Source organism: Calypte anna, chromosome 11 (genome assembly GCF_003957555.1).
Source record: "Calypte anna isolate BGI_N300 chromosome 11, bCalAnn1_v1.p, whole genome shotgun sequence".
Lineage (NCBI taxonomy): Eukaryota > Metazoa > Chordata > Aves > Apodiformes > Trochilidae > Calypte > Calypte anna.
The window spans coordinates 18,042,638-18,068,877 of NC_044257.1; the positions used below are offsets into that span (position 1 = coordinate 18,042,638).

General features: G+C 44.3%; 1 protein-coding gene across 1 annotated transcript in view; it reads right to left on the reverse strand.

Annotated features, from left to right (window-relative positions):
* The window catches only part of ZCCHC14 (zinc finger CCHC-type containing 14), a 51,379-nt gene extending 29,668 nt beyond the window's left edge, over positions 1–21,711 (reverse strand). The window contains exons 1-2 of the mRNA XM_030457531.1: positions 21,108–21,711; positions 8,606–8,729 (exon numbers count right to left, since the gene is read on the reverse strand). Of these exons, the coding sequence (XP_030313391.1) occupies positions 8,606–8,729; positions 21,108–21,671 (688 nt within the window). The 5' untranslated portion in view covers positions 21,672–21,711. The remainder of the gene's footprint in view (positions 1–8,605; positions 8,730–21,107) is intronic.
* Positions 21,712–26,240: the final 4,529 nt, after the last annotated feature.

Genomic DNA, 26,240 nt, shown 5'->3' on the forward strand with positions numbered 1-26,240 from the left:
AGAACAGAGGGAAGCAGACTAAAGAAATATTTGCTGTAGTAGTAGGGGAAGCAAAGAAAATTACTGGCAAAGTAAACTTTTTTTTTTTTTGGTGTGAAATGGTGACATCTTTCCTTTCCACCCACCTCCTCATTTTCAAACCACACCAGTTTGCCATGTCAGTGTTCAAGACTAAGAAGAATGCATCTCCATCCTGTGGATAACTGCCCTGCTTGAAACCACATTTATTGTTTCCAGTTCCCAATATCACCAATTTCTCTAATGTTGCCTCAAAACCTACAATGTCAAGTATCTTTCCCCTACTGCAGTCGGATTCTTTTGGAACCTGCCAGCTTCCCACTGGCACTGACACAAAATCCCAATGTGAGAATCCTAATCCTGTCATTAGAAGGAAGAAAAAAAAAAAATCTGAAGATTTACTCTAAGTTCTCACATGTTTTTCAGGTCTGGCCCCAAAGATCTGAGGGGGATGAGAGCATTTCTAATTCATATATGCAAGTACCTGTTGCATGCAAACGATTGATAAAATTACTGTACTTTAAGCCTATTACCCTCAGGAAGGTAATCTGTTGGAGCAGAGAATTTATCTAAATGTAGAAGTGCATGAAAATGAAAAAAACCTGCTTTGGAAAATGGGGGATTTAATAATCAACTGATAAGGGAAGAGAAAGCTTGTCTACCAGCTGATAACCTGTAGCTGAAAGAGCTTCTACAGCACACCATGCACAAAACCATTGCCAATTTACACATTTGTACACTTGTGACAGTAAAACATGGGCAAGGACATGATGGTTTTCTAGGAATACATGTGAATCACTCCTACTTTCTTTTTTTGAAGCAGTATTTTTTTTGTCCAATTTAGTTCAGGGGAAATGTAACCCTAGATGGGATAAGCAAGCCATTTATTTTAAACTCTTGTATCCCTCTGTTTAACGTGGCAGGGGAATGGGTAAGTTTAAAACCAGACCCTGCCAGATGTTAACTGGTGTTAAAGCTCTAAACAGATGCAATTAATAGCTGAGAATTTCTGAACATCTCACACAGCCCTTAATTTTCAAGCAGCAGCCACAGAAATGCCCACTCCCAGCGAGTTATTTGCCATCAGGATGCAGAGGAATTGCCAGGACTCAGCACTTCATGTTCACCTTAATTTTTAATTTAAGGCCTGCATGCTTTCCTACTCTTAGGTAAATTTTAACATTTCAGCTTTCCTCTTCCCCCTTCCTCTTTTATTGTCAACAAAAACACAGGTTTTAAGCATTAGTCCTGTACACCAGGTAAAGCTTTCACAGCTCATTCTGATTCTGCTGCATTTCTGTTTTCCAAAGATGCTGTGCATTAAGCCATCACCTAAAGATTTGGAAAAAAAAAATAATCAAAAACTTGTTTTGCTCATTAAATGCAATTTCAATTAAAAGCTCAAGTTGCTCAGGTTGTTTCCTTTCCTAAGGAAAGGTCATGTTCCTGTTTCCAGAGCTGTTGAGGTAATGGCTCTTGATTTCATCTGCCATGGCAAGCACTTCCAGAACTTCACAGCTCTGAATACAAAAGAGTCCTTCTAGGAATGTACAAGCCTGAGGGTTGCCCCCTCTGCTTCTGAAGAGCCACTGAAAAAGTCAAATAGCATTAAATACAAGTTTATTGTCTCACATTAGACATTGGCAACTGCACTGTTATTATCTAAGATGAGGAATCTGCCTGAGGAATGCTTTATGGCAAGGTAAACTCCTTGGAATGGCTGAATTTAACTCTAATTCTTAGAGTTTTTATTTTTTAAAAGAAATTTGATTCTAATTCATTATAAACAGAAGTATCAGCCAACTCCCACTACAACCAAATGAACAGGGTTCTGAATACTCAAGTGCTTCACTGTCAAACCTTATTTTTGGAAAAAGCTGAGCATCTTCCAATGTGCAATGCAAAAAAAAAAATTATATTGTCCAATATATGAATACTATAAAGAATAAGAATAAATAAAAGCAAAATTAATTAGTAAGGAGTAAAATAAAGCCTTATTTTCCATGGACCTATGTTGTATTCCTCCTCTCTTCTGCAGGGACTCCAGCCCTATATCCCCTACAACAGACCTACAATGCTACTTTCCCAGCCTACCTTAATTATTTGGAGGTTTTCCAGGTATTCCCTAAAGATACAGAGCCAACTGGCAACCTTCCTTCCCCAGGCACACTTGCCCTTGGGCTACCACAGGAAAAGGGCTGAAGTGTTCTCACCTTCCCTCTTGATGGAAGCAGGACTGAGTCTCTTCTCTCCAGACACCCCCAGGAATCAAAACTCCAAACACCTCTCTCAAATTTGAATTAATTTAATCAACAGGCTCAACAGTTAATGAGGTAGGGACTGAGTTTCCCAAGCAGAGTGATTCCATCACTTTTATTGAGGAAAAACAAGCCCAAACAAGTAAAGAAAAACCACTCAGCAGACCCAAAATGATACCCTAAGGAATATGGTTGATTTTCTGACTGCATTATTTTAGGTGACTACCTGAACAAGGTAGACACACAATTAAAACTTACAGGAAACACACACTGGATCCTCCTGCCATGAACTCAAACTAAAGGCACTGCTAAGGCAGCATCACTTAGCCAAGGGGCAAAGCTTTCAGTCTCCACATGAAGTGCCCATGGACCACAGGGGGAGGGAGGAATCTAGGCCAGGAATCACAAACTTCACTCAGGAGAACCTCTAAGTATCTGCACAAGAAGGTCAGGACAATTATTGTGTGAGCAGGCAGACCAGGAGTCCACTTTCCACTCAGCTAGGAGAGCCCTGATGCTGCTCTCTCCCTCTTCTCCCTTAGCATCTTCTCACAGCAACCCCACAACTGGTGTGATGTGAAAAGAGAGGGAACAAGGATGAAAAGGAAATACTAACTCTGACCTCTAAAGAGCACAAAATTTAAGTTATTAACAGTTCCCAACATAAATCTACCAATTGCAGCCCCAGGAGTGTGGAGCCCCTCAGCTCACTTGGGCTCTGCCTTTGGGGGCATGAAATGGGATTCTACATCTGCCTGTAAAAGCAGAGGGTGTAGCAATCAGTAAAAACCTGAGACAAAGGGCAGTGGGCTTGAGTTTTATTTTTTAATTAAACCACTCATGAGTGTTGTCTTCATTGCAAATGTCAGCACCCAACCTCAGCTGAACTCCAGTTACTGCAGACCAAGCTGCTTTGTGCAACAGACAAGAAATTTCTTAATACACAATAATCTTGTAGCACAGGGGGAAATACACAACATCAAAACATTTTTTTTTTCTCAGAACTACACTAATCCCTGGATTTGACTGCTAGAATTAACTCTAAATACTTGATACTCATAGAATAAGCAGTGTATCAGAGACAGTCCAGAATGCAGTGCCCTGGGTGTGAGCTAACAAGCACTGAAGTTTAGAAGCAGAGTTCTGCTTCAGACAAAATGAAGACATATACAAACAGCTGAAAAACTATTTTCAGAGAAAAATTACTTCCAAAAATTATTTCAGGGAGATTTTTCCTGAAGGATTATTGTAGCCTAAATATTTCCTTAAGCCCTACCCTAACAGTAGTTGACCCAATCTTGTTGGGGATGATGCATTTAGTTAAGAATAGAATAATTCAGCTCCACAAGTGATGCAGACCAAGGCATTATAAAGTGGAGACCCTGAACCAAAAGGATTTCAGAGCTTTTCTTCTCACTCTGTATTTTTTTCCCTGCCTTCAATAAGCTAAGCAACTGGTGTCAGACATTTCAGAAGGAAAAGACTGGAGATTGCCATTCACAAAGAGTCCAGCTCCTTGTGGGAAATGGATGAGTCAATGAAGCATCAGGGAGAAAGGTGCAAGACCATAAAAAAACCACATTTTGCCAAGGAAAGCAAATTAGGTTGAAAAATTAGTAGTTGTAAGTGCTGGGCAGCTTGCACCACGTTTCTACTGACTATATCAGATACCAAAGGTTGCTGTAATGTAGGAATTCTAACCTACCTGCAACTTATATCCTACCTGTGGTCAACAGGATTACTCAAAGATCCATTTTGCACCCCAAAATGAAACCATTACTGAGGTGCATTTTTTCCTCCAGTTTGTTTTTCCTCATGTCCCCAGACTGCAGCTCTTTTCATCCAGTAAGTCATGTGCTGTTCTTTGTATTTATTCTAGCCTGGGACACTCTTGAAGTCCTTTGCAGGACTCTGTATGTGGATTAATAGAGTATCTTCAATTAAGGAGGAAGTTTTGCTGTGCTCAGCAGGAGTACTAAATGGAGCTGATTGTAGAATAAAGCCTCCTGCACCCACTTTACATCTGAAAGCTTTTACTCCTCTGTCCCCAGAAAGCAGTGTGTGCCTATCATTAGCTCCATGTGTCACAAGAATTGTGATTCAGCTTCACTATATAAGGATCATATTTCAACAGTTGCTTCACTTGAAATCAGACTGGCTCGCAGGCAGTTTGGAGGTTTTGTGTGGCAACAACGGGAAGGGAAGATAAAAACACAGGAAACACGGGAAGAAGGGATTTTTGTCACTCTGCAGAAACTCTCTTGCATGGTCAAGGAAAAAAAAAGCATCTTCCAAAGTGCTTTAAGGAGGGAAACTGTGGTAACTGCCACCTGAAAAAGCCTCAAAGCATAAATGAACATCTTATAATTAGTAACAGAACCTCCACTGCAGAAAACTTAAAACAGAGGCCATGACAAATCAGAATTTTACTCGGCATTACAAGGAATTACAGTCTGAAGAAAGCAGAGTCTTCATACTGTAAGGTTTTGCAACTTACACTGCCTTTATTATAAAGATCCTTTTGTTCTGCACTTCAACATCTGGTCTAATGTACTTTATTCCACTGAGCTTTTGGAAAATATGCTGTGGTCACTGACCATGTTTAATACATTGCTCAAATATGTCACATGCACAGAGCAGCCCTTGCCTGCAGTTGCCATCCACCTCATGGCCAAATCACACTGCTCAGAACCTTTACAGTAAGACTAATTAACAACAGCTCTGGAGGACAGGAAATTCCTATTGCTTTTTTTTTTTTTTTTTAATATAAAAAATAAGCTGAATTTTTCATGATAATCCTAATTACTCTTTGGGGAGCTGCCACACAAGGTCAGAACAACTCTACATCCATAGGCTTGTTTGAAATTGGCTCTGTGAATGGGACTTCCCATGGTCAGATTGCTGCTTCTGGATTTTGGTATAATGACTGAATTTCCTTTAGCTACCAGCACGGGATTGTCCACAAAACAGAAGTTGCTAATCACTATATTATTGGTAACCAGTGGCCTTTTTTAACCACCAAGAAAAGGCTGCTGGGAAAAGGCTCTGAGGTACAGAAAATGTAGGGTAAAATCCTAAAATGAAGACAAGGACATTGTTGAATGATATCAGACAAGCACTGGCAAGCATGAAGTCTCATCTTTGAGACTGGAATCAACATTTCTGACACTAACACCTTCTGCAGCTAGATTTGCACTGGGTTGAATTCTTGTATTGTGAAATAATAAAAAAAAAAAGCCTTGGGCAACACAAGGAAGAAGCTGTGGCCATTCAGCTCATCCTGTATGTAAATAATTCCCAAACCTCATTTCAATTTGATGAAGACCAGAGTTAAAACCTGACTACTTTCTAATAACAGTGGGAAAAGAGAATTATCTAAGAACACAGCCCCCATGGAATTTCAGCTACAGGCACCACAAGAACTCATCTGTGCTTCCTCTGCAGCAAGATCTATCAATACCTTAAAACCTGCAAGTGATCCTGTCTGCAGCTGACAAGCACAACAGCCAGTCCTGAGAACAGGGAAAGCCTCCACTTCCCAAAGTTACCTCCAGCTAAAATGATTCCACATCTGTGAAAACAGACCCAAGAATGAGGAAAAAGCATGATTTACACTGCATGTTACAGCTATTAGACTTGAGGTCCACATCCCTCTAGGTCAATGCCCATCTGTGTTTTTTCCAAACTTTTACAGGCCATATTCTTGAACTTTAGTTAAATAAAGTTCAGATAAAGCCCAGATATTTCTGTCAACAGGTAGATCTTGCCAGTGTCACATCTTTTCCTTTGCCCAAGTGTCCATCCTGCATTAGCACTGACACATGCAGATGGGAGAAGGGGTTTTAGCTAAGACTGAAAGACCAGCAGTAAAAATTTGGTCAATTTTGCTGAATACTGCTTTGTCTCAAGCTGGTCACCACTTCCAACAGCTTGGACATGACAGCATGGACCCAGTACCTCAATTTTTAAGTGTTTCCCAGAGTGAGCTGAGCCTCTGAGATACAAAGAGAGGTTAATGAACCTCAGACTGACACTAATTTTATAAATTTGTTTCCCCAGGCAGCAATATTCTGGGCAGACAGCATGGTGAGATTATTAAGTTGTTATATATTTGTCAAGTCTGTACATGAAGCATGTATGAACGTTTCCAGTTAACCACTTAATGCAAACAAGTGCATACAGATTTCCACCACAGTTTGTTCAAGAGCAGTCAGCACTCCACTCCACTCTTCTCCTCTCTCTGCCGTGTAGAACTTGAAATATTTTGTGCTAAAAGCTAGTTTCAAAGTATGGATGAAGGGAAATCCAGCCACTGATAGGTCCAAGCCTACTACAAGCCCATTCACTGCTCAGCTATACACAGAGTATGTTAGACTAATGACATTCCTGCAAATCAGGATTAAAAGCATTCATTGGATTAGTACAAACTGTCTCTAATCCAACTAAGCTCAAGGGATACTGCTGGACACTTCCAGCTCCAGTGCTTTGCCAGGAGCTGAATGACAAACTTGGGCAGCTCACTATTTCTGACCTCAAGTGAGAAGAAATCCTCTCCAGCTATCTGAACCAAGACTCCCTTGAAAATATCAACACAAGAATTACACAACTGGTCAAGCAGCCTGTCCATCCCAAATTCCCAGTCCTGATAAACTCAGATGTGTGTTTGCTACAAGAAGTAGAAAGCTGGAAGCAAGCTGGGGTGGCTCCAGGCTGGCAAATCTTCAGTTGTACTCCAACCCTAAGAGGCAGATCTGTCCCTCCCAGACAGATCATCTTATATCAAAGAGAATTCAACACACTCTTTGCTGCTGGTGAGCCAGAAAGCAGAGGATCAGTAAGAAAACTCTATTTGTTCCACAACTCCTTTCACCAACTATCACCAAGGCAATCTATAAATTAAAAAGCTACAGACTCTGAAAACTAAGCAGGTATTCTATAAGAAAAAAACAGATCAGAGGAAAACCTAATTAATTTTCACAGTGTACCATGACTAATCTTGGCATATATGGTAGTGGAATAGCAATCACTGAGTACAAATGAAAACAGTGTTGAACCCTGTCCTATTTTTAATCAGATGAAAGCCTCAAACCTAGCAGTGCTTCTGCTTAGTGTTGCATTTTCTTCTACTCTGATTGCTTTTACAGCTGGAGAAATAGCTACTTAAAGCACTATTCTGCTGTAAAAAGAATTACTGCTCCTTACAGCTACTGGGATTAGAGCTGAGTGTGTCACAGAAAAGGAGGTCCTGTGGAGACAAGCTAAGAACATCTCCTTGGGACATTTAACCCCTTCTAATCTGCCTCAGTTCCTCTGAGTGAAGATGTGCTTTGAAATTCTGAAGCACAGTTTAGGGAGTATTAAATTCTCTTTGCAAGGTTATGCAGCAAGCCAGCAGCAGAGAAAGGCAACAGAACTCTGAAGACCAATTCCACATAAATTTGTATGCTCCCTGACATTATTTCTAATGAAACTTGAAGGCAGCAGACTTGTGCTGCTAATGTGTGGTGTATTTCCCCTGCTTTAGTTCTGCCATGCAGAGTTCCTCTTATTAATACCACAAAGAGTTCCCAAAAGCTGCTCTCCATAAATAGCAGCTCACAGTTCAAAAGATTTTTCTCACTTAACAGCTTTTTCTGTATGCATTAAACACAAATCATGTCAGTCACATTTTAACCCAGACATTTTTAATATTTGTAATTATAGCTTGGGGTGTGGAAATGGAATGCATACTTATTAACTCCAATTTGCTAAGCCCAGTCTTCAGCCAGGTCAGCATGCAATTTAGCATCACAAAAATCAGACTTATTTTGTAACATCCAGGCTGCACACATGTGCTGAGGAAGGTGCAAGCTCTCTCTCCTACCCTCCAACTCCTCTTCCCTCAGCTTCTCACTCACACATTCTTGGAAACCAGGAGAGAGGTGCAAGTGGAAGCCTAACTGCTGCTCTATTGCCTTCTCCCCAGTAAAGCAACACTCATCACCATATGCTCCATCCAAGAAATAAACTGCTACTATAAGGATGAGAGGTGGAGTGTCAGAGATATTCACTCTGAAAACAAATTTCCTGAGAGCTAAGCTGATACATTTCAACTCAAAAGGCTCTTTCTTGCTTATTTCCCAATAGAAGGATAACAATACTTGTCCCTTGCTGACCCTTTTTCACCAATACACAAACACTTCCTACAACAACCCTCCTGTGACTTCCTTTGCTCCCCACAACCCAGAAGCAGCAAAATTCCAGTCTCCAGTCACCATTACAATCACACTAATTGCCATCAAGAGATAAGAACTCACTCCCCCATTGGAAGCATGCAGAGAAGGACACACCTTTGGAGTGTTTCCCCGAAGGCCTCTTGGGTAATGACTCCTCCATGGAATGTGTTGATGTGTGTAGTACATTTTCCAAACTGTTACTGACACTGTTGATGGGGGTCTCGGACCTTGGAGTAACCTGGAAAGGAAAAAAAAAACCCAATCAAAACACAAAATTCTAATTAAAATAAACCAAAGGAATGCACAAGCATCAGACTTTCCTCCAGAAGGCTGTCTGGAGACATTTGCTCCTGTTAAAACCAAGGGGTGCTACTATTGATACTCCAAAAGGAACAGTTCAGGGAAGTTGTTGGAGTCAGCAGCTGTTCACAAATCTAGATTATCTTGGCTAATCTATAAAGCTACTTAAAAGTATAATTCTTTTTTAAACAACAGTCACCCAGCAGTCACTTGTACAGATATTGCAAGACCCTGAACTTCACCACGCTGCAGTTCTGAACTTTGCAACATGAGAAGTAGGGGGAAAATAATCACTTTTGTCACCTACCTACACAGGTACGAAGTATTTCTACACAGATTACATAAAAGAAATTCCAGTTTAGCAAAAAAAAACCCACTAAATTTTCTTGTCTTTGCCATTTCAAAGCCAGCTGTGATGAAGCTTTTCACACTCAAAATGCCCAAGTGGAAAGCTGCATCAGCAAAAGAGGGCAGGGATTAACACATACCTTCTTAACCACATTTAGCATAAGAAAACATTTCCATCATTACTGAGCACTACAGAAAACAAACTCCAAGTCACCAGGAAAAGCAGAACTGAACACTGCTCACTTCAGCTGCTGGCCACAAGAGCATTCACAATTATGCAGCACCAGAGAAAACATCTCTTACTTGTAGTGAAACATTCAAAAGCCTCAGTAAGGCAATTACTCTCTTGTTTTCTAGGTAACTAGATGCAGAAGTGGAAGAATAGTTGCATTAGCAGTACTAACACAAGCCTTTAAGTACCTTAAAGAGGAAAGTGTGCATTAAAGAGGTAGTTCAGACCAACCAAAGCACTGATCCTAATGCTTTACTGGTGTGGAAATAGCCCCATTTCCAACCAACTCGAAAGCCTGAGATGGGGGAGATGCAATCAGGATTTCAGGTGGATTTTAGCCTTCCACAAATCACAGAGAAAAACGTGCATCTCAACATAACACAAGCTCTCCAGAAACTACAGGTCCCTGTAAGGCAAAAGGCTGACTCAGACACTGATTACTTGAGACAGTGCCAGGATTTAGGACAATTTAGGCTTAAAACAATCCTTTGTTCACCCCACCATTAGCCTTACATATTGAGAGCAATCAGCATACACAATGCAAGTCAAAAATAGCACATCCCCAGCCCTGTACAATTACCTATTGTGAGCTCCATTTCAAGAGTGATGTTTATAGATTTAGGTGCAGTTAATGGCAGCAAAACAAGTGAGAGACTCTGTACACTTGACATCCAGAGGAAAGCTTTATATGTGCAAATAAATCAATCTGGACCTGGACAAAGCAGGATTACAGGCAGGTATTTTCCTTTCCAGCACTAACTTTTAGATCAAAAATAAAGTTTACTGTGTGCATCTTCAGGGCAGCTTTCCACCAGTAACAAAACCTCACTATCAAGGCTTCCCATCAGGAGTAGCCACTGAACTCCAAGCCTTTAAAACTTTGAAGAACAAGGGGAATAGTTTAAATCTCTTTGCCAAATTCAATCTTTACCAAAGCTTCTCTCACACCACCTCTCTCCTGGAGCTCATTAAACTCTCCCTATTCCACTGGATGGTTGCTGAGAGGAAGTTCCAGCAGGCTGAGCAATGACACCAGCATCCTCCTGGCAAGGGGAGATTGCAGAAAAAGGCACCGAGTAACAGAGCAAGCTGGAAAAGGAGATTCATTCAGGCAAGCTATGTTATCCTCAACAACCCAGTTCCAAATATTTAGAATAATCAGAAAAAATAAACACTTGCAGTACTTGAAACTAAGGAAGAACACAGCCACATGGTTTCAGAACAATCCAAGCAAGCAGCTTGGTACAAGATCCTTACTGCCCTCCAAGCTCCTATTCCCTTTTCTCCACTACCCTTACAACAAGCACCCTGTGCAGCTTCAAAATCTGCATTTTGTTTACATGTAACCTCTGATTTTTCTCCTCTAAAGATTTAATTTTTATATACTTGGTAAAGATTAATTGAGCCCATATGTCTCGACTGACTGAGCTCATGCACTATCTGATGCAGTCACACATCAAAGCAAAGCAGTTTCAAATTGGCCCAGAAAAAAAAAAATCACAAAGCTCTGATTAGTTCCAAATGGAGCACTTTGTTAGTGAGCTGAATGGTGTTATAAGCAGCAAATTTCACTGCTTAAAGCTTTCATTCCAAATTTTAAATCATTTTTTCCACTGACTTAAACATAGCAATACTGCAAAGGTTTGGATTTGTTTGGGGAAAGTAAAATAACCAAAAATCAGAGCTTTATTTCCAAAATAGTGACAGCCTTTACATAGTTTTCTTTTAATTTGAGGCCAAGCAAAACACAGGAAAAAAAAACCAAACTTATCAGCTATGAACTGCAGAAGGTTTGGAAGAGCTGGAAGAACCACTGGCAAAAGCTTACCAGGAGGTGCTCAGAAGGACTCATCCCAACCCAACTGGAGGAAATGAGTGTCAGGTAAATTCTGGATGAATATTCACCTCATCTGCAATCCCTAGTTTGGGCTCCACACAAACAAGTACTACTAAGTAGATTCTGAATGAAGAATAAGGCATTCCAGACAGATAAAGAGTCAGAGAAGTGGTAAGCAAAGAGCTTTGGACCTTTTAGGATCGGTCATATCTCTGCAGAAAGCCATTAAAGGAGGAGCATCTGCTGTTCCAGAGCTGTTAGAGGTTTGGTTACTGAAGTCCACAGTGAAGAAACTTCAGTGGTACAAAAGCCAGAAGTGTTCAGGCTATGTATTATCACAAACCACAGGAGTGACATTTTACAAATGCAGAGAAATTCACAAATGCCTCAAGGTCTCAGAGGTCACAGCATCAGGCAGCTGAAAAGAAGACTTTGGATTTTTCAACTTAAATTACTTGAGAACACCAGCAGAGCCAGTCCCTGAATACTAATCAAATACAAAAACAACCCCAGACAGTTAAAGCAATAAAAATATTCTCCACAATACTTAAATTTTGGTGAGGGCCAGTTTCATTAGATTAATAATAAACTCTTTTATCACTTGCTTATTCATCAATGACTCAAAGATGCCCCCACTCAAATGGGTGCAGAAGGGATTCCCAACCCAAATGTTGCATCTACTCCTTCCATAAGAATGATCTGGCTCAGAGATTAATTTTTGATTTGCCAGATTAAAACCTTTCCTGTTGCTTGAATTTCAAGTTAACACAGTAGCCATAAATGAAAATAAAATTCATCATTACCTAATGACTGAGGCTCAGCCTGAATTCTTCTGAGCCTCATTCTCCATACTAATAGAATATAAAACCAGGAACCAGCTACTGAAAAGCACACCCTTGCTTCAGGGGCTAAGCAGAGGCTCACAGAATGCCACCCTGGAGCCCTCCACCCCCAGGAGTTAACCAGAAAAAGAAACTATTTTGTCTCAGGGGTAAAAGGTGTCAAGGCACCAGTTGCTAAAACCTTGGCCATTATCCCATTTTTCAACTTTTGCCATCAAACAATAACCTTTTTTCAGCAGAATGCAGTGATTTATTTTCAGAGAGGTACTAACAGGCAGGTATCTCCTTGGAATAGCAAAAAAAAAAAGTTCTAGGTGGTTCTTTAAAATCTGACCCATCAAAAAGCACACAGGGGAATGAAAAAATAATAATCAAAATCACCAGGAAGAGTTATTTCAAGAGGTAGTGTTTCTCCTTCAGCCACTACTACCTGACATGGCTTTGCCACTCTTCAAGACAGTGGAAGTCAACCTAAAAATGGGAAATCTGTGAAGCCAGAGGCAGGAACTCTTTGCTTTGCTCTCCAGGGCCAGTGCCCATCATTTAATACAGCAAAGCCTTTCATAAAAATAACAGGACAGAGAAGCCAAACTTAATGTGGTAAGGATTTCACCAAAACAGTAATTATATGTTTCTCTGAAAAATAACCAGAGAGAACCCAGAAAATACATGGTTTAATAGCAAAGTATTTGCTGACTTAGCTTGAAGTGGAGCCAGCAGTAAAAATCAACACAGCTTATACCTAAAGCTTAAGATGACTTATAATTTAGGGAAGCAATGATACAGGATCCAAAGGATTAAACAGATTTTTAAACCTAGTTAGGTATGAAATTTAGGCCATGCATTACACAGGAAAAGTGAGCAAAATCTAAAAGGAATCAGTTAAAGGAGATCCTAGGGCTGCAGCTGAAAGCCACACAAACATATTCTCCCATTGATCTTGCAGGAGAACTTGTTCACATGATGGTTCAGTTTTCAAAAGTGGCCAATAATACACTGGTAAAGACCTCCAGATGAAAGTTTCTGCCAAAACCTGCTCCAGAAGTCTGCATTTAAACAAATCAAAGTGATCTCCACATCTGGGGCTGATGCAGAGAATCTATCAGAGTGCAGTCAGCATCGAATTTAGGGAGGGAAAGCCCCACTTAACTCCATTCACTCCTCCCAGTTTTGTATCAGTGGGGCTTAACAGCAGCTTATTTAGAGGTTAAACACCAAAGGCTTTAACACAGTGCAATCCTGTTTGCAAAAATGCCCCAGCAGAAGCTTCATGGCAAGGCTACAGCCCTTGCATGCTTAGGCAGATGAGCTGCTGCTTCCCAGTATTCACCTCCAGGTTCCTAAAGAATTTTTTTTTAGGGGGAAAAGGCATTGCTAACACTCAGGTGCCAAGCAACCAATGGATGGGGTTGTGTTCAGTGACCCAACCCTGAGCCAGAAACAAAAGCAAGGAGCTGAAACTGAGTATGCTGAGCCCAAAACATCAGGAGGGACAAAAGCACTCAACCACCTTCCCCTGAGCAGCACCAAGCCAGGAGGCTGCCCAGCTGCTGGGAAAACCACAGCCCCATGCAAAAACCTCTGCATTTTCTTATACATGCAAATACCCCAAATTTCAAACTGCTCCTCCACCAGAATGCTTAAAGAACACTTAAAAACACATCCAACTTCTCCACGTCCCAGTGAAGCCCTCAGCATTTATGTTTACAGGGGTTTAGTTGTTTTGTTGGAGTGGGACAGGAATTCACCTGAAAGTCTTTGGTTTGTGCTAGAAATCCATGAAGTTCCAACAGGGTCTTCCCAGAAAATGATGAAAGCATCCATCAAGTCAGGCACCTCCATGTTTCTCTACACCCACAGAAGGTCCCACACCTATTCTCATAGGAACTGGGTAAAAAGGAATCCATCTTCAAACACAAAGGGTGAAGAGGCAGTTCAGAGGGAAACGGGATGACAGATGAGATGCTTTGGTCCTCTGAGACTATCAGTGCAGTGCAATGAGGCTTAAATGCTATAGGACAACCACACCTGCTACAAAACTCCATTATAAATTCAGTAAAGCTGATGGACCACAAAAACTCTGGCTTCTATTTTATAGACTTAAGTCATTTCCACTAAAAAACCTTTGCTTAATAAATTGTGGCTGCTCTGTTAATACAAAGAACGATCTGCCAGAGGGTAATCAGACTTTAATTCCACTGTGCTCTGGGTTTGCCACTCAAGACAGAGTCAAAGGAAGCATTTGGAAACAGCCAGCAACACCCAGCTTGTGCAAAGATGTGAAATCAAAACAGATAACTGATTGCAATCAGACCTTTCAAGAGAGAACACTGCTCTACACCTGGGGTTTGACACAGAAATAATGTCCCTGTCTCTTCAGATGAATGCTACCAAAACCTAAAGCAGAGGGAGGAAGGGAAAACTACCTAAAACTTCAAGAGAATTCAAGGTGTAGCATGGTCCTGTCTGCTACACAAGCCTCTGGACCTTAATGATACCTGCTTTTAAAATGTTTATCCATATTATATGGACTTTACAGCTACCATATTTTTTTATGATGAAATTGCCCCCAAAAGGTCCAGTACCTATGTTTGGGAGGTAAAAGGAGAGTCAAAAAAGCAATTAAAAAATCTGCTGAACTATAATCTGAGCAATGATAGCATAAACCTTTCCCTGGTAGGTTGGTTCACTGCCACTTGGGTCTCTTCACCAGTTCACTGAATTGTATTTCTCCTTCCTTCTATCCCCTCAGTATCCACTGAAGTGATGACTTGAGTGTAATAAAACTACTTAAGGTGGAAAAAAGATGATACTGGAAAAGAACTCATAATATGCATGAAAAATCTTCAGTTTCACTATTTCTTATCGTGACTCGGCAGGTCACTTAATTAAACATTTAATTAGATTTTAGTCTGAAGTAACTGATCTGATTTCTGGATCACTACAGCTATTTACAAAACTCCTGAAGCCCTGCACTGGCCAGAACACCTGCCAATAATTTTATCCTTCCCAATGCATGTTATTGGATCATCACACCAGTGGGACCAAAGGAAAAGTTCTGTTTCAGCATGATGCAAGAAAAAGGCAGTTAGATGTTTGCTCATTACAAAACCCATGCAAATAACACAGACCTGGACCACAAGAACACCTCTTTGCCAGATTTAACATCCATTTCACAGCTCAGCAGTGAACAGCTTCAACTTGCTTCTATTCTTCTGCCAAAGAGCCAAGTGAAATTCTGGTTTAAGTATGACAATTGCTCTTGTTTCTAGAGATGAATTAGATCCAGCATTGCTATGGCAAGATCTGTGTATTCACAGAAACTCTTATCTATATTCTTGGGAATAACAATCCTGTATTTGCTCTTTTTTTTTTTTTTTTTTTTTTTTTTTTAAGGAAAAAGAGCACTGAAGAGAAAGTAAAGAGCAAGTAAAATGGACACTGCAGTATTTGAACACAGATGACCACACACAACAACTTAACCAGAGCACACCTGAGCATCACAGCTAGAAGTCCATGGAAGAATCACAGCTCTACCCTGCTAGAAAGAGGCAGTGCTGTACCTAATATTCCCCTAAAATGACAGAATCCCAGTTTTAGGAATTAAAACCTTTTTAAAAAGCAAACCCAAGCAGTTAAATACTTCCAAACCAGGATGCTGCTTAGTACCTCTGAAGTTAAGACACTGGAATGCTCCTGGGGTGTGCTAAACTACTGCTGGCTCTGCTCTTCCAAGCAGGATCTGCACACATTAAGAGTTTGGACCCTGGGACAATTCAAGATGTTCAGCACCTTACAGAAGGTATTTTTATTCCAGTAGAGACTCAGCCTACTTCAGTAGTGCTTAACTGACAACTAACAAGTTAACTAGCAGAAAAAAAAAAGTAAATTAAACAAGTGAAGTGAAGCACACTCTTAAAACAAGAACTTCATTCAGCTTGCCCCAAAACTGGGAAAATAGTTCATGGAAAAAACAGAGTCATTATTAGCTCAATACAAGTTTTTTGGGCTGCTCTGTCCCTGATGTTTGGGTGTGCAGTCCACTTTCCAAGGCAACTGATTTAGGTCCTTAAATTCCAGTTATCATATAATTGGGCAAAGTGAATCTGGTGGTAATTAATACCTTAACTACAGGAGGCTGTTGCCTTCCAGGATCACTGTATATGTGATTTTTACATCTGTGTACATATTTTACATATGAATATGTGTATTTACATGTATATGTAAAGCTCATTTCTGAAAACACTGCAGGTTTGAGACTGACCCATTTTATCAGCCACAGACACTTTTTAGCAAGTGTTATCAGTAAGAAATGAGCCAGAGAACTGGAAGGCTCACATTTCTTAATTGGAATATCTATAGCTTTGTGTAATCCATGTTGCCCCAAGCACTGAGAATCCTAAAATGGCATGGAAGGATTGGCACATGGCACAGCTGGAAGCTACAAAACCTGCCCCTACAGCCCCTGGGGTTTGTTTCATGTGGTTATGAAAATGAGATCATTCCTGAGATAGCAACTCCTGGTATCAGTGATTAAACTCCTCTAATCCTAGCTAGGAACTGCTATTAATGTGGTACTCTGCTAAAGCTATGAAACACCTTCAGTGGGTTAGGAGGCTAAAAAGTAGGTTTTTCATTACTTGTAGCTCTACAAAGCTTGCATAAAAGTCTGACACAGATCACTAAATCCACAGACTGCCTGCCCTGTGAGGACTTAAGGACTCTGCTTCAACCTAACTAGTTTTTTCCAACTCACCTTTCCTCAGGTGAAAAAAAAAAAAAATCATCTCTGAATATTTCTGCAGATGGCACAGGTCCCTTGTCACCTGTAGCAAGCACTGCAGAAAGGTGAAGGTGGTTGAAATGCACCCTGCAGAACTCCACACAGCTCCCAGTGCAGCTTTAGTTATTTCCATGGTTTAGATGAGTCTATGGAATAAGCATGGGTGAAAAAATAGCATCTTATGCTATAAACTTGAAATAGCCACTGGGGCAGAACTTGGAAGCTGAGGAGGCAAGAGCCCTTCTCCCCATTCACAAGGGATCAACCTGGAACAGCCACATAACTACAGTGGCACTGACTCTCCTTTCAGCTCACAGACCTCCTGTTCCTGCCCCTGAAGCTGAAGCCACAGCCAGCTCAGGGCACTGGAGAGCTCTTGTCACAGCCAGGTCACAGGCAAAGCATCATCTGATTGCCCTGCTTCCCCAGAACCAGCTCAATGAGGAGGGGAAACAAGGAAATACAAGGTGACAGGTTGATGAGCAACTTCTTTTATCTGTTACATCCTCAGTGTTATTAAGGCATGAAGACTGCCTGAGAAAATCAAGTTAACCTGTGCAGAAATTCAGATTATTGTGTCCAGGTGAGTGCCAGGATCCCAGTTGGGTCCTGGGATGTGATGATCCCAAAGGGCTCTGTAAAGACAGCACCACTACAGCCTCAAAGCAACCAGGAGTTAATAAAACCATTCATGTTTTCACCTACAGATGTTCATTATCAGAATTCATACACAACTGGGTGGCTCAAGATGTTGGCAGAGAGTTTCAGGACATTTCTCCCTCTTCTGTGGGCCACAGGTTCAGCAGTGGCAACTCACCCATCAAAGCCCCTGGATGTGTGCTTGCACAAGACCAGTGCCTACTGGTTTTCATGTGTCCTGATGCTTCCAGCTCCTCTTCCTCTACAGAGAGCAGCAGTTTCCAGCTCTAAGCACTATACACCAGCACAGAAATAACCCTTTGGATGCTAGGCTCTAAATGCTGGCCAGAAAACCATCCTCTCTTGTGCCAAAGATATCCAAGACAGCTAAATAGGCACCTTAAGGTGCAAAACCAGCCTGGTAACTCAGTTGCATCATTCCCAGTTGAAAATAAGCCCATTAATGCCAGAAGCAATTTTTTTTTTTTTAAGACCTGATGCTTTAGATATATGCCTGGCCTTCATTTGAAGACAATTTGCATGGTTTCAATTTTTAGAAACCATAAACCACTTTAGATTTCATGCCTACCAGCAAAAGGTTTGGAGAACCCACAACTCAAGTCCTGCAAGCACTGGCACCATTCAAAACCAGAAGAAAATAAGAGGACAAGGGGCAGAAATTATCATCTTTACAGGGACTACAGCCTGCTGGGGAAAGGGCAGTGTTCCCTTTACTCAGGGCAAGGAAACATAATGTTCATTTTGTACTATCAAGTATAACCCATGAATCTAATAATTACTGACCTACTTAAAGTCAGCCACAGCCACCTTTTCCTGTAAAGTTTAGATTCATATAATCCAAGAATAATCTCAAAATCCACAAATTAAAGCATAAAAAAATAAAAAATGGGCAGCTGCTTCGTGCCTCCTTGCACGAAATGCAATGCAGGGAGTAAAAGAAGAGCAAAAAGCAGTGATCTGGATCCCTAACCAACCTCAAATGTGTTACCTACCCCAAAGCAACCTGAAGAATGGTGAAATGTTTACAGTGACTTTGTATCAGCTGTTGAGTGTTACACACCATCTATTTGAGATTTCACTGCAAGATGTGAAAGAGAAGAGATGGAAAGGCTGCAGGCTCCACTCCTCTGGAAAGAACTTGTAGCTAATATCAGGTTGGGTCATTTTTGGATAGGTCTAAGCAGAAAACTTCGGTGATCCCACAAGTGTCAGCCCCTATTCCCACACTCAGCACAAGGGAAACACTGCAGGATAGGGACCCCCTGTTTTCAAGGAGCTCCCTATTTTCATGCCATTTCCCAGCCACTCCATTCCAGCTTCCAAAAGCTTCTCAGGACCTGGAATGGTGACCACTTCTCCAGCTCGGTTTCTAAGGATGAGCTCCAAGAGGTCTGCCCTTGAGAATTTAGGAGCAGCATTCATACAACTTAACACACAGCCCTGGGCAGCTCAGCCTAGCTCAAGCTGTAGTAAAGCAGCAAGAGTGATGAGAAAATGTTGGCTCTGGGAAAAGAAATTCTCCTCCAATTCCAAAGAGGAGGAAGAGCAGAGGACTCTTGGCAGGCAGCAGCCCAGTGCAGCTCACTTTCTCTTGACATCTGCATTGTTTTTTTTTCTAGGTGATGTTACAACACAAATATTGTCACAGCATAACTTGGTAACATCACAAGATCTAAGTCCACAGGGTTGGAATTTATTTGTGCATACTTAAAGAGGGCTGAATGGAGAAAGACATTGTTTTTTTTCCATTTGCTTCATCCAAGGCCTGTTTCAAAGCCAACTGCTTACTCCAAAAGTAGCAAAATTACACAGCTATCAACTTTGAACAAATGCAACAGTCTGAAGAAACGAGATCTGCATCTGTTCAGCCAAAATGTATATTCTAGATACTGTGAAACCAAAGTCACCTTTTGTGCTCCCCCTCAACTAGTCTGTAGATAGCAAACAGTATTCTTCAATGCCAATCTCTTCTAAAAAAACGTATTTTTAAAGAGACACTCCTTTAACGGGCTCAGAAGAAGGAAAATAAATAGGAAATTCAAATGACAGTCCTGCATGCCTTATTGCTGGCACAAAAAATGGAAGGATGGATTCTCCATCCATCTTAAGATTGACATAAATAGTGCTGGAGTTTTGCAGCTACATAAATCACACACTCCTTGGGAACCTCTGAAAGCATACCCTAAAATATCTTCTTGCCTGCATAACGTTACCTTTTTTTGTTTTGTTTTTGGCTCACCTTATTTTAGAAAACCTGCTGTATGATTTACAGCCCTTCCTTTCAAACGTGGGGCCTGTGCATCTTTTGAATAAGGGAAGTTGCAAGTAGTTACAGAAGCTTTTTCTGGCTTTAATTATAGCCTTCTACATGCTCTGTGAAATATTCTTGCACATCTATATTTCACTCACGTCAAGGTTTAGACTGAATAAAGAGGCATTCCCATACCCCCCCCCTCCTCCTCCTCCTCCTCTTTCCCCTTAATACAAAATGTCAGGAACAAGCACTGTTCAAAGACAGAGGAAAGGAAGAGGAAGAGAAACAAGGAGTTTAGTAACACTCACCCAAAATTTCACAATTAAAAGCAGTGGTAATCAAAGAAACACTAAATCGGAAGGAAATCTGTATTCAGGGGAAGATCAAGCAGAGATTCCTGCCTCGGTCTGAAACTCAATGCTCAGCTGAATGGAATCTCTACTGAGCCCTCAGAAACAGCTTTATTCAGGATACTACTCCAGTGGAGGAATGTTCTTAGCTTCCAGGTATACAGCATCTCTCCCAGGAGAAGGACAAATAGTTATTTCCTGACTTGGTCCCCACATCCTCAAAAGCTCCAGCCTGGTTTATCTGCTCACAAGCACCCACTTGTCTGGCACTCGGTTTGAACTTTCCAGCAGGTAGAAGTCAGTCAAGACAATAGTTTGACTCGCTAATTTGTAGCTGGTTAAGAGCACTTAAGTAGTCAGTAACACACCTAATTACTAACAGCACCTCTTAGTGTTACTCTCTAGTTTAATTGCTGGCAATTGAAGGAAGGGCTAGCAAGTTAATGACACTGAACCACTGACTCCAGGACCAATAAATAACCCGAAGATTCGGGGTGACAGGCAACCACAACATCTCTTTCACTTCAGCATCAGAAACTCAAAACATTTGTCATTCTTCTCAACAAAACCCAGGCTCACCACGATGCCTCTGCTACCGGACAGCTACTCCCAAAGCTGGTTCTGCTTTCCAGCTTCTCCCAGGAAAACTTTTGAACAGATGCTTGTTCCCGAACCCAGAGACATGTCTTTGTTTCCCTACTAAACCACCGGTCTTCCATGCAACTCCCTCAGAAGACGCATGGCCAGAGGCCATCAGTTGAGGTTTACAGTGCTGCTGTTCCTACTTAAAGGTCAGGAACTTATAAAAAAAATATACCAAACCCCATGCATCCCTTCTTTTTTGCCCTCACTTGACCATCCCCCCCCCAGCAACCAAGCAAGCCACCCCTGCCAGTCTTTCAGCGTTAATCTGTAGGAAATGAAAGCTTTAAAAAAAAAAAACAAAGATGCAGACACAACCCAGTGCCCTGCAGCAGTGCCTCTGGCTTGGAAAAAAGCAGGATACCCACCTTATGGCAGCCAGGGTAGGTTGCCATGGTGTTGAGGGTAGAGGTGCTGGGATTCTTGCTGGTGCTGGCCATGATATTCTGGATCTGGGTGAGCTCTTGCCTCAGCACCTGCTTCTGGTGGAAGCTGAAAGCGGGGTGGTTGGATGCCATGGTGAAGAGCAACAGGAACTCATCCCCCGTGCGTCCCTCGTTGAGCTGCAGCCCGTAGTTATTGATGACCGAATCGATGTGGGTCAGGGTCCGGAAAAGGACCCCGGCGGCTTCTCGGTGTGCGGACCCCAGGAGGGCGAGAGAGACCAAAAGTTTGCTCCGCACCACCTCGTCCGTCAGGTTGGTGAGGCTGCCCAGGTCGGCGGGGTTGTTAGCCTTGATTTCCGAGTCCCGCAGGGAGTGATAGTCCTTACGGGCCAGGTCCTCTAAGCAAGCCCCCAGGAACCTCAGCTCCAGGGGGATGCAGAGGTCCAGGAGGCCGCAGAGGAACTCGACGCGCTGCGGGGAGGGCAGTTCGGAGAACCAGCGGTACACCCCGTCCCGCTGCAACCGCGGGCACCGCTTCTCCACCATGGTGCTCCGCCTGCCCCCGGCACGCAGGGAGCCCACCCGGGGGGCGGCGGGGAGCGCGGGCGGCAGCGCCCCGACGGGGCCCCGCAAAGCCCCCGCGGCCCCCGAGCGGCCCCCTCCGCGCTCCCGCACCCCCGGCAAACCCCCCCCACCCCCCCCGGGGGGCCACGGGGCCCGGCGGCGAGGAGCGCGGGGGGCAGCCCCCGGAGGCGGGCAGGGCCGGGCCGGGCCGGACCCCCTCCCCTCTCCTCCCCCCCGCCTCCCTCCCTCCCTTCCCCCGCAGGTAGGTACCGGCGGTACCGGGAGCCGCAGGCCCGAGCGCTGAGGCGCGGCCTGGCCGCGGGGTCCTCGGCCGGCAGGGCCCCGAGCAGGCCTCTGCGCTCCCGCGTCCTCCCCTTCTTCACGGGGCGGCTCCTTCTCTCAGCCGGCCGCCGGTTGTCTCCATCCTCCGGGCCCGCCCTGGGGGGCTCCGCCGGCGGAACCGGAGCCGCCCCGCTAAGGGAAATAATCCCCGGCTAGAAGGCAGCGGGGCCGGCGGAGGGGGCAACACGCACGGAGACTCACGCAGCACCGGTGGGGAGGCGGAGGGATCCCGCGGTGAGCAGTCCCTGCCGGCGAGCCGAGCGGGAGGGAGAGGAAGGAGCCGAGCGGCGCCTCCACTCCCGGCCTGACCCCGCGGGTGGCACCGCCCCCCTCTCCGCTGATTGGCCGAGGCGTCTACTCGCGCCTGGCGATTGGCTGCCTGCTAGCTCGCCCCCCTCCCATCCGCGCGTATAGGAGCAGGGTCTCCAGTGCCTGTCAATCAAAGCTTTTATACCCCGTCTTAGTCCCGCCCCCGGCGCTGATTGGTCAAGCGGATGGTTAAATAGAAGGGGGCGGGAACGGGCGCCTTTTGTGTGAGGCGGGCGGCGGCGGAGAGGCAGCGGCTGCTGTCAGGGGGCGGCCCTGTCAGGCGATGGCGGGCTAGGCCTGAGGTGATGAACAGCCTCAGGGCAGAGCTGTGCCTTCCCCTCACACCCAGGAGGAGCCGCGGTGGCTGATTTGGGCCTGGGGCTCCTCTCACCACCTCAGGACAAGGGTTGTTTCCTCCGGCCTGGGCAACCCCAACCTGAAAGTGCACCTCAGGGTGCTCTCCTGACTGACTTTGTGTCATGTTCGGCTGATTTCTTTCTCTCTTTCGTGGGTTTTCTGTCTTATCTTCTTCCTTCTATCTTTCCTGTCCTAGCTTTTTTCTGACTGTTCTGTCAAAAGCTTCTTTCTGTCAGCCTCAGGGAGTAGAGGGAACGGCTACGATGCCCTCTTTGCTTAGCTGTTGTTTTAGGATGGCAAAGAGCCTCAAGGACAGAGCAGGAGGGGGTGTGAAACACCCAAATCCTCATCAATCTTTTGGCAGCACCATTTGCCTCAGCAGCCTGGCCAGACCAAGCTGTGCTCTGCAGCCCCAGCCAGCTTGGCTCTTGACTTCAGATCACCTCGAAACACAACATGGGAACAAAAGAGACCCTGAAGACCTCTTAAAAATTTTTATTTATTTTATTTTTACTCCTGCTCCATTCTAAACCAGGCTCCTGGCTGATGGGGATGTAGCAATGTGGTTTTGTTGTCTTCAGGTTGGCTTGGTGGTTGCCCAAGCAGCAACCACGAGTCAAACAATTTCTTCTCATAATATATTTCCATGGGACTCGGTTTGCTGTAGCCCAGTAGCCAGGCTGCCCATCAATTAGATAAATGAAAGGAGTGGAGATCTTTTAAGTGGAACAGGCTCAGAAATAACATTTTCAACACAGCCCCAGGCAAGCAGAGGATGATTCCAGACTTAATTTTTATGTGATTGTAATCTTCTTAGGAGAGGGAGCATGTCTTTTTTATTTGAGCAAGTGCAGTGTTGCTGTGGCACAGATAAAGAAGAAAGGCAGTGTTGATGTGTGTATAAACACAGTTTAGTTATGGCTGGAGTTGATCTTTATGGGGTGCCCACGATGGGCTCCTTGTCACATGAGTTGTCTGCACACTTGTGCTGCTGTTGTACCAGGGAAAAAAGCCTAATTCCTTTGGGTCATGGCTTATTGGAAACCTCATTACACACCTTTCAAAAGACCCAACTGCTCTACCACAAAACCTCCAAATGCTGCTGGTTTATCCTTTTTTTATTTCCCTGTGGAAAGGCCCAGGCTGTCAGCTGTATTTATTGAAGTCCTGAAAGGCAAGAGGAAGCAGCCAGAGAGCACCTGGGGGGTGTGTGTGATGCTGTGTGTTGTAAAGCTACACAACTCCCCTTCTGTCTTCCAGCCTCCCTGGGTGCTTTCCTCCCAGTGATCCCTCCTTGAGTGCTTCCCTTTCCTGCATTGTGCATTGGGGGAAGGGAGGGCAGAGAGGAGAGGAAGGGCTCTCAGTCCCTTTGGGAATCATAGAATCAGAATGGGCTGGGTTGGAAGGGACCTCAGAGATCATCAAGTCCAACCCTTGATCCACTCCCCCCGTGGTTCCCAGCCCATGGCACTCAGTGCCACATCCAGGCTCTTTGGAAAGATCTCCAGACACGGAGAATCCACTCCTTCCCTGGGCAGCCCATTCCAATGCCTGATCACCCTCTCCAGAAAGAAATTCTTTCTCATCTCCAACCTAAACCTCCCCTGGCACAACTTGAGACCCTGCCCTCTTGTCTTGCTGAGAGTTGCCTGGGAAAAGAGCCCAACCCCCCCCTGGCTCCAACCTCCTTTCAGGGAGTTGCAGAGAGTGATGGGGTCTCCCCTGAGCCTCCTCTTCTCCAGCCTCAACACCCCCAGCTCCCTCAGCCCTTCCTCACAGGAATTCTGCTGGATCCCTTCACAGCCTCCTTGCTCTTCTCTGGACCTGCTCCAGCACCTCAATCTCCTTCCTGAGCTGAGGGGCCCAGAACTGGACACAGGACTCAAGGTGTGGCCTCCCCAGAGCTGAGCACAGGGGCAGAATCCCTTCCCTGGACCTGCTGGCCACGCTGTTCCTGATCCAGCCCAGGATGCCATTGGCCTTCTTGGCCACCCGGGCACACTGCTGGCTCCTGTTCAGCTTCCTGGCAATCCAGTTTTGGTGCTGCAGAGTGAGGCTGGGGCTCACAGCCAGAGCAGAAATCCTTTTGTCTGCCAAACAGCAAGGCAAACTCCAGTCTGAGGTGTAACATCTGAACTGGGAGCCTTTGCTTTGATGAGAAATGGCTTTGGGTGAAGCTGAAGGAAAGCAAAAGGAGCAGGACATGTAATTCTGTCACAAGCCCCCAAGAATTCCTGGCTAGCCAGCTGGCAAAGCCAGGAGCCACCCTCAGCAAGATAAATTAAGAGCTGGTGTTACTGCTTGCTGAGGGGCTGTGAGAGCCTGGAGGTCATCCTGGGGTGCCTGGGCAGCCATCAGGACACCAAAACTGCCTCCTGGTTTCCTCCCAGGCCACCCCATTCCCTGCATCTTCTCTCTTTCCCTTGTGCACATCTGAGACAAACAGCTGGGGAAGACTTCTTGTCAGAGCACAGCAAACCAAAGCTGAAAGTGCAGCTCTTTCCCTCTTTTTGTCTTTTCAGAAGGTGCAGAGGCTCTGGGTGTCTCGGTTCTCCCAACATTGGATGCATCTCCTCCTGTCCTCCCCTTCAATCTTGAGGGGCTGGATTCTTGGGCTTGGGTTTCCTCACTCCTGGCTCAAGTCCTCCCTTCCCTCTGAGCAGCGAGTTTGAAGGAAATGTTTGGCATGGGAAGCAGCCAAATCCACAAGGATAATTTCTCCTTCGTGCGAGTTTGACTCAGTGGGACATGGAAAGTCCAAAAGCATATAAAAACTACTAGGAAAAAAAACCCCAAACCAGCGTGGGATGGATGACTGTCCAGTGGGAAAGGAATTATTTCCCTTCTTTATCCATCCCCAGAGCCAGCAGGAGAGGAGAATCTCTCCCTGCTGGAATGGAAGGGGGGGTTTTGTTCAGGTGGGAAGGGCAGTTGTTACCCAGGTCCATCTCCTGCCCAGAGCTGCTCCCCAGGGACTTATCAGAGCTTTTATCTCTCACCTCTCAGAAGTTTTCCCCTTCCTTCAGGAGGCTGCTCACTGCCTCTCACTAACTGGGCAAAAATCTTTTGCACGTTTGGCATTTTTCACACCTCCTGAGGACAGCTTCAATCTGAAGACTTCTGCCAGAAGCTGCACAGGGCAATCCTAAACCTTCTCCCCCCAAAACTTGCAAAGCTTCCCCTCTTCTGGGACTCTGCTGTCCCAGGACAAATAAAAGCAAACAATGGAAGTTGTATCAGCTACATCAAACCCAACTCATCACCTCCACGCTGTTTGCAGTGGGACCTCTCTGGATCTTCACCCTGGAGCTGGTTTTGTGCTACTCAACTCTCTGAGTTTCTTCTCTTCCTCTTTCCTGCTCTTTCCACCCTCAACTCTCTCCTGTTTTTTTTTTCTGGGATGTGAGCGACAGGAGCCACAGAGTGGTGAGAGGGAAGGGGAGGAGAAATAGTGCTGTTAAGTTTCACTCGACTGGCCCTGTGCACAGGGGTTGTTTCCTGTGAGGTTGCTCAGGGATGAGGGAATTGGAGCTCTTGGATTTG